The following is a 13,789-nucleotide window of genomic DNA, read 5'->3' as shown; positions in this document are numbered from 1 at the left end:
CGCTCTGAGCCAGGTCTGCACTGCCCCCTGAGCTGGGCTTCCACACAGTCACATACAAGTGAGATATGGGAAACAGCTGAAAGGAAAGAGGACAGGAGAGCACAGGAGGTGTGTTTGTGTGTGTGTGTGTGTGTGTGTGGTTTGGAAAAAGGCAGGGGGTAGGCCACACTATTCATGTCATTCAGATTTGTCAAATGTCATTTTGTTCACCCTGCCCCTTCCCATGATCCCCTGGGGCTGGCTGTTTACAAGCTTGGAGAGCAGTGTGTGACCCTCAGCTGCTGATGACTAACAGGTGTGTGTGTGCGTGTGTGTGTGTAAAACAGCTATAGTCTGTGAGCTCAGGATACCCATCCACAGGCTGCTCTGACAACTTCCACAACTTTATTATAGCGTGCACACACACAGCTGCCCTCTGCCTTCCACCAGCAACACTGTGGGGGTACTGAGCTGGTAGTTGGTAGTGGAAGTGCGGAAGTGGATCAGAGATGAAGGTCACTTACCCACTGGGCTCGGACATGCCCCGTTTGAGTTGTTCAGGTCACCTCCTAGAAGAGCACCTGGGAGAGCGAGAGAGAAAAGGAGAGAACGAGTAAAATATGACAAACTTGTAGGCTCCAAAAAAATTATTTCAGCCATAGTAAGCTCTGGTCTTGCTACATATTTTAGCTGTTTTTAGTAAATCCTATATAGAAATTCCTATATCAGAGAAAGGTTTATGTATAAAATTTTGTTTAAGTGCATGTTGTAGGCATGAAAGGTTTAGAGTCTAATTTAGATCATTACAGTTAAACCCCATATAAGGGCAGTTACTGTTTATTTCTTTCTTCATTGGAGTTATTGTACAATTTATTATCAATTAGTTACTATCATACCAACAGCTGGTTTGGTAAATTACTGTGTAATGATGTTAAACCAGGAGACCTACTGAAGGAATTGAACAAATTCTCAATCTTTATTTTTTCTCCCAATTTGGATACAAAGCTTTAAGTGGACAAGTGGACTTATTACTGTGTTAATGTTTATCTGTATTTATTCTAATCAAAGTGAGCCAGTTCTAACAGTCAACCTTCCTATATCAGCCACATAATCAGCAAAATGATTTGCTTTTTTTTTTTTTTGAAAGGCAGGACTTCATCTCTAAGATGTCCTGTTAAAAATGGCAGTAACTCTCATTTATACTCTTACAAAGTCTGTCACGATAACTGAACAATATTGTTGTCATTTTAGGAGCATTTTGTCACTGACATAAAAATATAATATTACAATATTACTTTGAAGAACAATTACCTTTTAATTATTATGAATAATCAGAAATTATAAATGTAATATTAAAAATGTTTAAAAAACATAAAATATGAGGACTCATTCAGGTTAAATAGATTTCCTTAATAATTATATGTAACGTGCAACATTATGTGGCTGGAATAAACTTACTTCTCTACCAGTATGCACCACTACCCCCTTGAAACACTGATTCTAATGTAGTCAATATTTCAATTAAAAACATTCTTACTGCAGATGAACATGGTTTTACATGTGTGTAAAAGCATAGAGTCTATACTATATTGTAGTTATCCATTCATGTAGTCATTATTTACATATGCAAAATATAACCTGTAAACAACCCCTTAAGAGTACTTGCTACTGTCAGCCTGTAAAGATGGAAGATGCACATCAGAATCGTATTCTTATAATGCAAATTCCATATTCATAGTTTTAAGAGTTCAAAAAATCTATATTTGATGGAATAACCTTGGCTTTTAATCATGGTTTTATGCATCTTAGCATGTTCTCCTTCACCAGTCTTACACACTGCTTTTGGATAGCTTTATGCAAAAATTCAAGCAGTTCAGTTTGGTTGGATGGCTTATGATCATCCATCTTCCTCTTGATTATATCAGGTTTTAAATTTGATAAAAACAAATGCACTCATAATTTTTCTATTTTTTTTCCAGAGCTGTATACATGTACTGTTTACATTTTAATCAATTACTGAAGCAAATGAATAAAGAGTGGGGCATGTATTACCCTAGATTAAACTGTGGATAGCTTAGCATCTCTTGTTGTGAACAAAACAATAAGTATAACACTCCTTTTACAAGAACTTAGAGTCTTGTACCTTTTACTCTGAATGGGTGCACCTTTATTGTGTTGCAAATAGGCACTGTAGCCGATGTGATTCAACACTCAAAGAACAAAATGAACCCTTACATTCTAGTGACCTTTTTCCCCCCTTTCACACTCTTACTCCCCCCATCTCTCACCTGCGCTGGCCGGTCTCTGCGGCAGGCCTGGAGACACTGTGTTCCTCTGCAGCTGCGGTTGCTGTGGTGACAGCAGGCGCGGGTCTGTGAGTGTGGAGGTGACGAAGGAGGTGGTGACGAGGCTGCTGGGATTGCTGAAGGGGAGAGGGCTCTGATTGGACACCGGCACTGTGACTGGCATGGAGAAAGTGGGTGGCGGCACTGCAGACTGAGAGAGCACAGGTAGAAAGGATAGTCAGTGATGTCATCGTCGCCGTCTCTCACACAACAAGATACACACACATATTTAATATGCGCACACACAAAACACACGTTTTATTAGCATGCCAGTGACTTGCTAGCAAACTCCTGGAAGCAGAGCGTGTGCAGATATGGAAGAAGTGCAAGTTAAGTTTATTTCACCACACTGTTACGTTTAAGGGGTGGAGAATCTGTACTGCTTCTCTCAAACAAACTATAGGGAGATCTGATGGAATATTTAAACTGCCAACTGAAATACTGCTTAGAACCACATTATAACATAAGTCCTTCGTGTTCCACAGGCTGCAGCTCTGTGTGTTAACACTTGTAAAAATAAAGATGCTTCAAATTTTTCTTTAAAGGATGCTATAGAAGAAACACTTTTCTGTACCGATCCCTCTATCTTGCCCCTTGCTCCAATCTGATCTGATCTTTGTGTTTGAAAAAATAGGGCAGCCACACAGCTTTCTAAATAGTTTCAGATTTTATGTTACTTTGTTCCACACTGCAGACTCTAACTAAACTCTTTCAGTCATTGTATGAAAACTCTCCTCAGCTGGCTGGGCATTAATTGTCCTTTAATGCCACCTTAAAGGACACCAGATGGCGCACCGGACACTGAACTGAAATTACAAAATCTGATACCGGATCCTTTAAACTATGCCTGGGCCTGCCTTGATCCCGATCCACTGGATCACATCAAGACATCCATATATTCTATGGCATCAGGGACCACATGAAGCACCTTTACTGTTAAGAGTATATGCATTGTTTCTAGTCATGAACAGTTCTGCTGATTGGCGTTCTAGTGTTCTGCAATGTGCAACCGGCCACTTTTCAGTACTCTGTGCACTCAAACTGTCCAGGAGCTCTGACGAAGACCCATTTTCCCATGATCCTCTGCAAAAAACAGGGCCGCTAAAATTAGAATGTGGGCCGCAGTGGGCCTCTTGTGTCCTGAAAGGGACCCAGTTTAACAGAGTTTGTCTGTGTGTCCCTCTCCTCCGTCCTGCTCCTGTTCTGCACTCGTGTCTGAAATAGCTTTGTTTTAAGATATGCAAAGAACTGACTGACTGTCTTAAAAGTAAAAAAAGAAATAAAATTATTTATTGAAGGCAAACAAATATACAAACTTTAGTACAAACTCAGTACTAAGTTGCTCAAGACTGAAAAACATAAATATCCAATATGGACCACTGGTTAGAGCAAAATTTCTCAACCCTGGTCTTAGAGACTCCCTGTCCTGCACATTTTAGTGCTTTCCCTGAACTGGAGTCAACTATTCAGCTCATTATCACCAATTTATTGTTGAAGGGGGTTCTTGATGCAGGGAAACCTCTAAAATGTGCAGGGTGCCTCCAGGATCAGGGTTGAGAAACACTGCCATAATGGGTTCAAACAGAGTTAGACTAGGGCAGTGGTACACAGCCACAGCAAAGTTTGGAAGTTGGCCGATTCAAACACAGTTGATTCAACTTCTCAATTCAACTACCTAACTTTGTGTAGACTGGATCTCTGCATCCCTGAACAAGGGCTTGATTCCCTGGATATAAACCTAAATAGTAACTATGTAATGCCCAAAACAGACACATAAACCCTACACTGTGCTAGCCCACTGTGGCATGCTGGTGGCCTGGGTTTGGGGGGGCCAGACAGTAGCCGTGTATTACAGCACTGCACACGAGGCGTCAGGCAGGGAGGGTGGAGGGGAAGTTAGTTGAAGTGTAAAGCGGGTTGAGAACAGGATAAAAAACAGGAAGCATACAACACTGGACAGCACCTCAGACTAAACTAGAAACTGGTATTGACAGCCAGACTGAAGAAATTACAATATATACATATACAATTCCAGGATTTTTATCCAACATGGAAATACAATAACAACATTATGCTTACAAAGTCTAGAACACATTAGCTAACTGTAACAAGTGAGGCATAGCCTGATCTAGCGAGCTGCGAGAAATAAGACCACAGTTGGCTTGTCGTGTGTTGCCTTGTCTTGTCAGTTCCTCATCTCCACTTCTCGTCAGTGACTATTTCCAAATTGGGAAAAAATGCATTTAACTGTAAATGACACTGTTTATGTTGCAATATAAACAGAAATGTACGACTCCCGAGCAGAGATTTGCTGACGGTAAAATAAATTATTTTGAAACAGAATTCCCAAATTTTTATTCTTATGAGTGTAAACTGTTTATAAAATTAAAAAAGGTGGTTTATTTTTGTTTTTAGAAAAGAGATATATGTAAATATGACCAAAAAAACATATCTTGATGCCCTGATCCTGAAATTAGGTTTGGTGGCCAAAAGCCTCTTTGTACAAATGGCAACTAAGCACCTCTATGTTAGACTGCAGTGACCTTTTGTGACCTTGGAAAACCAGGTCTGCTGTTCTAAACATTAGTAGTCACATGTTGGTATCACCAAACACATGAAGTTGTCAGGGCTCTAGCAAGCAATCACAAATTCAGCACTTTATTGTTTTTTTTTTATTTTTATTGGCAAAACTGTGTTGCATTTATTCTCCATACGTGAAAAATGAACCTGTTTATTTCATGTCAGCTAAAGGGACATCTTATTTATTTATTTATTTATTTATTTTTTATTAATAAAAAAGTATTATTTTTTATAGCAGGAATGTCTTATTTTGTGGAAATATGCCAGTGCATTCCATGCGCTCATTTTGTCCATGAAGGCTGATAAATATATCAGAAACAGGCATTAAAAAACATCATGATTGGTGCATTCCTAGTTCACAATATCACGGAAACTGGCAAATCAGAACCATACATCATGGTAAGAAAAGGAAAAAAAGCAGGAGGGATTCAAACATGGATTCCCGTGCATCAGAGAGCTGGCTGCCCAGTGATCCAAGGTTGTAATACAAGCAGTGAGGGCCAAATCTGATGGATCAAACACCACTGCACTCGGTGAAAACAACTGAAAACCACCACTGGGACAGATCATTTAAAGTCACTGATGTTATCATTCTTGGTCTCTGTACGATTTCTGTACTCTGAACATGGGCACAGTGATGTGCTCTTATCTTCAGAGTATTTATTTAGCCTCTCAGTAAAACGTGAGCTTTTTTATTTTCAGAAACAGTGCTGTTTTGTTTTTTTTTAATATGTAATGATCGCATCAAATGCATATGGCTAAATCATAACCATTCCAGAAGATGATTATAACTCACTGTGAATGATCTTTTGCTTCTAGCTCCTCTGGAGTCATTATAAAGTCCTTATAGTGTATTTGGTAATCTGATTTAGTATCTGGGTCCCCTCCAGCATTCAAAGGAGCATTATATCCAGTAACAGAATACATTACAAATGACCTCACGTGTCAATCCTTTGGTCATGCATCAAGCATGTTTCAACTCAAAAGAATCCACTAGACACTTCCTACACAAATATACATGCAAAACTTCGCTGATTATTTATTCAATAAATTCAGCTGGTTCGGTCTATTATTTCACTTTGCCACGATGGTTCCATTATGAAAATGGCTCACAGATGGGGTCTGACTGCTCTGCGCACAGAAAATGGGGTTTCAAACTGACAGGAAATGATTTGCTATGTATCTCATGTCAGTGAATAAAAGGCCGTTGTGCAGATTTTTTGCAGTACTGTATAAGACATCCCAGTCCAGTTAGAAAAGACATGAGCTGATCTGATCACTGCAAATCTTTGCTGCATTTTAAACAAAGAAAAGTCTGTCAAACCTACAAAAATAGCAAAAAAATAAAATTAAGCTTTAAGTGTTCACGTTTAAACTAGTAAAAAAAAATCTAAATTAAGTAACTGCACAGCTTAATCTAAAAAGCCTCAGCCTAAACTATACGAACTGTACTTCCTGTTATACACTCATACGCACCACTGCTAAATGTCTGTACTGTGTTCATTCCCAGAGAGGGCTAATGAGTGGGATTACAGTTTGCGTACAGTTACCTTGGGCTGTCATGTGCAGATTAAAATGCTGAGAGAGAGAGAGAGACAGACAGAGGGATAAAGAGAGTGAGAGAGAGGAGGAAGGGAGAGAAAGCAGGAGAGACGAGACTGGTGCTGTATGCTTTCTTTTGCTATCTCCTATGAATGGTGTGCTGGGTAGCCCGGTCGTCATTCTGTCCAACAGATCTGAAATATTTGAATTTTAATCCTTTAATCCTTGCGTATATACTACAGTGGACGTGTAAGGTCCGTGTCTGAACATTGCGTCCCTGCTCAGCAGATTCTTCCTCAGCTGGTCAGACAGAGCCAAAATGCTACTCATTGCTTAATCAACATATAAAAGGGAAGTCCCATGAGTCAGACACTTATTCCTGGCAAACATACAGGCATCAATTTTTATGAGCAGTTCTGAAATACAGAGCCAACACAGGAACAAGTTCATCGACTACAGTCATTTCAGTGAAAGGGAGTGAACGAGATATAACCTGAGGCCCAAATACTGCACTTTGCTTTCAGACGACCCTTCCTGTGCCCGAGCACACACATTCACAGGGGACTGGGGGTGGGGGGGGGGGATTGTGGGGAACTGGGGGGGAGAGGAAGGGACGGGAAAGGAAGGGGGTGGGTGAAACATGGTTGGCAGGTGCTCTGTGAGTTGGTTGCCAGGCTGACAGCAGGCTCTGTGAGTTGGTTTGTTGGGTCGAGAACGGCCCCCTTCACACTGGTACTCACTGACAGTCTATAGCTCTGCATCATTTTATCAAACTCCTCGTCTATCTTTTTGTACTTCTCCTCAGTACGAGGCGTGAGGGAGAAGGGCTCCTCGGGGTCGGGGCTTTCCGAATCCCGGTGCTCTTTCTTGTTCAGAGCCTTAGTTCCGAAAGAGGACAGGGGAGAGAAAGACAGTGGGGGGAGAGAGAGAGAGAGGGTGGACGAGAGAGAGAGAGAGAGAGAGAGGGAAGGTTAGAACAACAGAGAAAACACTAATACTCACGCCATATCGTTTGAAGAGGATATCCAGCTCATCGCTCTTGCGATATTTGTCGTCCTGCAGGGGGCTCTGGTCAATCGAGTCGTCCCCATCTGGCTCTGGACTGTTGCAACCGTTAAAGCCTTTCTTTCGCAACGTCTTACATGGTTCAAAACAGGACAGAGAGGAAAACAGGAGGACATTACACTTTCAGTATTAAAACCAAGTGCATCTGAAACTTGCATTTGACACTCTTATTAAGATAGTACATTGCACCACCTGGCTCCACTTTATCATCATGTTGATATACCAAAACTTCATATTAAAAGATCTTATTAAAAACACCCTGGGTTTGATACACATGATGGGAAAAAAAGCCTAATGGAGAAACAAAAGAGAAATAAGAGAGCATGTTGTTAGTCCATGCTTGGAGCAAGCATGGAGCAGTCTTATTTTGAGAGGATTTCCCAAACAAGCTTTGCTGTAAGTAGCTTTGCTGGTGGGACTGCAACCCAACAGGAAAAGGGCTCTCCCTAAGACCGGCCGACACGCTCCATTCACCAACCTGAGGACTGTGTGAACAAAAACAGTTCAGCAGAGACTTTAAACCAAGCCTGTAAAATCCAGCCGGACCTTAGAACAACATAACACAACACAACTGTGATGCAAAAGTGACACGAAATCTGTAAAAAATTAGAGTATTTATATATTTATATATTTGTTATGATCCTTAGATGTATGCTAGTGCAAGTGATTGAGAAACAATGTACACTGGCGTGCAAAAAGGCATGGGATAAAGGGGTGTAAACTGGTCAACTATAAGGTGTTAACTCAGTGGACTACCTGAGAATGACCATACCTGTATAAGCTAAGCTGTGAGGTATTATCCTTTGAGTGTGGTTGAACACTGGCCAGCATGCTCATGGCAAGGCAACATAAATTATTCTGATTTCATAGGTGGTGCCAGATGGATGAAGGCAGCGCAACTAGTGGAATCTTGTTAGAACTGTTCAAAATCACATTCACGTTCAGCGCAGGTGCAAATGTCAAAGGAAACCATATAATAACGTTGATGTCCCAAGACTTTTCCATGTCAATGTACATATGTCAGAATCCCTAGATGGTCCCTGGAGATTGTTATGAACAGCCTTGTAATATATTGTTCCTCATCCATTATTGTTAATATAAACCCAGGGATTCATGGACTAATTTAATGCTTGTAAATATGAGAGTAAAATAAGCTGAGGTGTGCAGAAATGAGAGCGCTTCAAAGGGAGGGAGTAAAAATCTCCATCAGGCAGTGACAGGGGGACTATTGCATTCCTGTTAATTCACACCTCCCTTCCACTTCGTGTCACATGCGCACAGACACATAACAGTGGTATTAATATCTTTGTTCGGACTTTCATTGATTGGTGTTATAATACAGTTGAATAACGGTGTTTTAGTTTGATCTCCTCCTTTAAATTGGCCTTTGAAATGTTCACGTTTTCATATAGTGAGGACATTTGGTCCTTACAGAGAGCTAAAAACACACACGCACTTACATACACACAGAAAAAGAGAGAGAGAAGAGTGTGTCAGCTGATCAGCTTGTCTCTGGGCCCAGTCCATCTGTTCACCTGTCCCTGTGCTCCTCTCCCTGCTGGCTCTCTCTTTCATGTGCCCAGCTTCTATTGTGTTGCCAGGGTAAGATTCCCCTGCAGAGCTGCACGTTCTCTGACTGGCTGTAGCTCCGCCCCTCCCCCCTCTCTTGCTCCCTCCTCTCCCCACCCCCACCCCCACCCTTCTTTTGCACTCTCTCTCTCTGCCTCCATCCCTCCCACCATAAGCCCACTCTCTACCTTCCTTTCCTCCTTTCTTCTTTTCTTCATCCATCAGCTCCTCTCTTTCCTCCTTCATCTTCTCCTTGCAGCCCTCACTCTCCTTCTTTATCACTCTTTCTCTCTCTCTCCTATTTCTCATAACCCTCACTCTCCCTTTCACTTGCTACAGCTCTTTCCTTCCTTTTTCTCCGTCTCCAAATCTAATGTTCTCTCCCCTCCCACGACTCTCCAGACTGACTCACTGCTGTCCTCTTTTGCCCTGTATTTATCCATCCCTCCATCCATCCTTCTCAAATTCCCAGAGCTTATTTTTCTTTCAGAGGCTCTCACTCTCTCTCTCTCCCTCTCTCTCTGTCTTTGAGGCGTACATGAGGGCGGCTGGAGGGGCGGCTAGTGTGGGCTGCTGTCCGTGGAGGCAGAATGTAATGTCACGTCCCATTTGCCATGTGTGGAGCGCGTTCAGGGCCCCGGGGCTGTCCCTGGAGAACACACTCCCAGCCACGGCTTCAGCGCGGCCTGCTAAACTAAGGGAGATGCTAACGCAGAGATGTGCAGATCCTTCCTCCTTTCCGCCTCTTCCCTCTGCTGCCCGCGGCCCCTACTGAAAGGCGCTTTATGCCATTACCATGCCAATCTGTCCATGATTTATACATGGGCCTAATGGAGTCGCTCTGTTGGGTACTTGGAGTACTGTGCGTATACGTCTGTGTGCGTGAGGGGTTATTGAGTTTAAATGAATAGCATAATAAAGGTTGAGAATAGCTTAAGTATATTGTGTTTAAAACTGTAGCACATTCAACTGTATGCTTGAATTATAGTCCTGCTGCTAATGTACTGTACTGTATTTCAGTAGCAAGGTCAATATGGGTTCTAAGAGTTAAACCAAGCTACTGTTAAGACATTGATGGTAAAACTGAACAACATCTGCAGACACACACACATATACACATCCATACATACACACACACATATATATATACATGCATGTTTCAACACTCACTGTCCATTATCTTTGCCCTGACCATGTAGAAGCAAATTGTAGTTCTATGATTACAGACTGTAGACCATCTTTTTTTTGCATACTTTACAATTCCTCTTTGACCTTGTTCTTCAATGGTCAGAACCCCATATGACCACCACAGCAGCAATTTTCTGGGAGGTGGGTCATTCTCAGCATTGCAGTGACACTAACATGGTGATGTTGTGTAAGTAGTGTGTGTTGTGCTGGTATGAGTGGATCAGACAAAGCAGTGCTGCTGGTGTTTTTAAACAATGTCCACTCTATTAGACACTCCTGCCTAGTCAAACCACCTTGTAGATGTTAAGTCAGAAGCTCATCTGTTGCTCCACAGTTTGTGTTGGTCATCTTCTGGTCCTTCATCACTGACCACATGACGCTGCCCACAGGAAGCATTTGACTAAATATATCTGAATGTTTTGGTGGCCTATTCTCAGTCCAGCAATGACATGAAGGTGTTCAAAAACTCTAGCTGCATGGCAGCGCTAAAGACGACCCACCACCCTGGTGGACAGGCTGAAAGGAAGTTAACAAAGAATGCAGAGAAACAGATGGACTACAGTCTGTAATTAATAAATCTACATAAATGGATGAATACCTATGCAAAATAAATGTGACTATAACCTACAGAATAAACAAAATATCAATATTGTTGTGAGACACTAATACCAGTACAAAATATATAGTTGTCAAGCACTAAAAGTTTAATGTATACACTAAAGCAACTGAGAGCTAGATACGCTTACATCTGGTAAGAAGGCAAGTTTAAGTGGGGGGCCAATCTGTTCTGTTCTGTTGTGCTGTGCTCTGCCTGGTGGTTGAGAAGGGTCATGGGAGGGTGCCCCTCCAGCCCATGCAGATTACACAGGGATGTGACAAGTCTTAAGTGGGACGTGGCAATCTGGTTGTTATGGTGACGCGGGATTAGGCTGTAGGGAGCACGGCAGGGTCTGCAACAGGGGCCTTCTAATGCGAACCGCCCCACCCTTCACCTTCCTTGATCATGCAAAATCAAACCACCATTGTGTTTAGCCTTAGACCAGACCACATCCAACGGAGAGTGACAAATGGTTAATAGGCACTAAATGGGAGCCGGTGACTCCGGGGAATAAATTGCAGCTCTACTTTAACCCCTTAACCCTAACACACTGTGCACTGTGGGACTCCCCCTGACTGGCAGCGGCAATTCAGGCAACGAGAAAATCTTAAAGTCCCCTTAGCCCTCTCCACTCAGCTGCATCCCTGAAAAGGGCATCCCTCATTTCTTCTTTTCCCCCTCCTCCTCCTTCTCCTCGTTATAGCTTAACACTCACTCTGCATTTCTCCCTCACTTTTGCTCCATCCCTCTCTCTCTCTGCCCATCTTTCCTCCACTGGAAGCTGCAGCGAAGCAGATTAACATGCTCTGGCAGGAGAGGCAGGCAGGCCACACACACAGCACATGCAGCTCAGTGAGGGAGTGAGTGAGCGAGCGAGCGAGAACAAGAGCAAGAGAAAAAGAGTAAGAGCACATACATATGCATGCCTGCTCGGTCATGCAGCAGTGTGAAGGCATGCCTGCCTGCATGTGCGTGAATGTTTTGTGTGTGCATAGTACAGAATACAATATATGGAGGGGGAAGGGAAATATATCTCTCTCTTCGAGTGAACAACATGCGCACAAGCGTGCAATAATTTATACACAAAGCACTGCTTACTGGAAGGATATTATCCAGGCAGAAAGCAGCAAACTAATGGATATAATAGAATACAGTGCTTGGTGATACCCCTAACAATAATGATACCGGTGTCAGACAACAACATTGATTTTTACATCAACATTCATATTTACAATGTTTGGCTAAAGCTTATTCAGAGTGACTTTTGTATCACTTTGCAGTTATGTTACACAGGTAGGCATGATGCAGTGTTTCTGCTATGGCTGCTGCAGCTTTATAATTTTGTAAAATGTCATAAAATAGCAAAAAAACTTTAACATCATTTAATACCATAAGGCTATAATGCTCTATAGACTAAAGATTGATACTAATGAGAACTATCTCAGCTGGTAGACATCTATAAGCTATAATGCAACTTTACTTTGCCTTCCTCATCTAGCAGCAATGTCAGAAGATGGAATTTCAGCATTGTTGGATATCTGTATGGGGTCGATATCAGTAATAAATGCAGGATCAGATGTCTGAGGGGAAAAACAAAAGAATGAATCTGATCCAATCCTGTAACAAACCTAGCTGGAAAAAGCGCACACCTCACACTGTGTTAATTTGATGTTAACTGGTTGTTTCTGGCTGTGGGGTCAAGAAGAGTCAAGTGATGGATGGGGTTTACTGCTGTAGAATTAAAAGCCTAGCACCTCTGCTGGCTAGTGGCAGTATGATATAGACTGATATAGACTGATATAGACTGATATAGACTGACTGACAAAAAAATATATAAATATATATATATTTTTTTTTTGCATAGGTGCTTCGATTATTGCATTTCATTTTGCAGTACCTTATTATGTAGTTAGTTCTGTTGTCTAGTTCTGTGTATTGATGAGAAAAAGAAAAACATGGTGCTGGAACTGTTCTTCATAGAGAACATCCTCATCAGCCGCTGATGCTGGACGTCAGGCACAAGCAGAGCTTCTACCATCACACACTGCAACTGCATCTCAATATTACATGAGGAGGTCTTCCACCCCACTGAACACTGAAGTGTGCACACACACATACACACACAGCAGACCAGTCAGCCTTGAGCTGATGTGGCCCACAGCGACCCAACGCCCCTACCACAGAGTACACACACACACACACACACACACACACACACACACACACACATAAACACACACACACACACACACACACAGTCTTCCTCTCTCTCTTTCTTTCTCTCTCTGTCTCTGTGACACATGCACCCACAGACATACACACAGGTACAGACAAGCACTTAAGCCATCTGCAGCTGCAGCCAATAGGAAGCATGCAACTCTACTAGTGTGGCCTTCTTTGACAATGAGACACACACACAGATGCACACAGTTGGTTTCACACCTTTAGACACGCAGCTCAAAGTCTCTGAACTGCATGCATCTCTGCTGTGTGTTCCTAAAGAGCTGTGAGGTAGGCATGAAGCAGTACCAAAACTTTTGATTGTAAAGACCCAATAGACTATATGGTTGTTTAAATGGCGATGAAAACCCCAGACTTAATGTTGATACTATGTGTATTTGGCAAAAAGCTGGTGATAAAACAAGTATTAAAGTTGAAAAACACATACTTTGTATGGAATCAGAACAGTGAGCAGAGGCAGAGTACCAAAATGAACTACTGTCTGCCACTTATCACTAATCATGTAAACTATATATCAATACAGTATTGCATAACAAAATATTACAATATATATAGATATTTTTACACCCTGATAGAATACTCAATGCACTTTACGGCTGTTTGTGTACAATGGTAGCCACCATCTTGTGTTGGTTGGGCTTTATACAGGACAGGCAGTGTGCAGCCCTCTGTCTCAGGCCAA

The 13,789-nt window shown here is 42.0% G+C and overlaps 1 protein-coding gene across 12 annotated transcripts in view; it reads right to left on the bottom strand.

Moving 5' to 3' along the window:
* Positions 1 to 13,789, bottom strand: part of mef2d (myocyte enhancer factor 2d) — a 68,367-nt gene that overhangs the window by 16,703 nt on the left and 37,875 nt on the right. For 7 of the 12 annotated variants that reach the window (XM_049480050.1, XM_049480047.1, XM_049480052.1 and 4 more), the window contains exons 4-6: positions 7,187 to 7,324; positions 2,268 to 2,475; positions 504 to 560 (exon numbers count right to left, since the gene is read on the bottom strand). In XM_049480050.1, the coding sequence (XP_049336007.1) occupies positions 504 to 560; positions 2,268 to 2,475; positions 7,187 to 7,324 (403 nt within the window). Of the gene's footprint in view, positions 1 to 503; positions 561 to 2,267; positions 2,476 to 7,186; positions 7,325 to 7,448; positions 7,584 to 13,789 lie in introns of all 12 variants that reach the window. The other 5 variants (XM_049480058.1, XM_049480049.1, XM_049480055.1 and 2 more) reach the window with 2 other exon arrangements.

Source organism: Astyanax mexicanus, chromosome 6 (genome assembly GCF_023375975.1).
Source record: "Astyanax mexicanus isolate ESR-SI-001 chromosome 6, AstMex3_surface, whole genome shotgun sequence".
NCBI lineage: Eukaryota > Metazoa > Chordata > Actinopteri > Characiformes > Acestrorhamphidae > Astyanax > Astyanax mexicanus.
The sequence above is the reverse complement of the archived record's forward strand: the minus strand, read 5'-3'. Positions and strand labels throughout refer to the sequence as shown.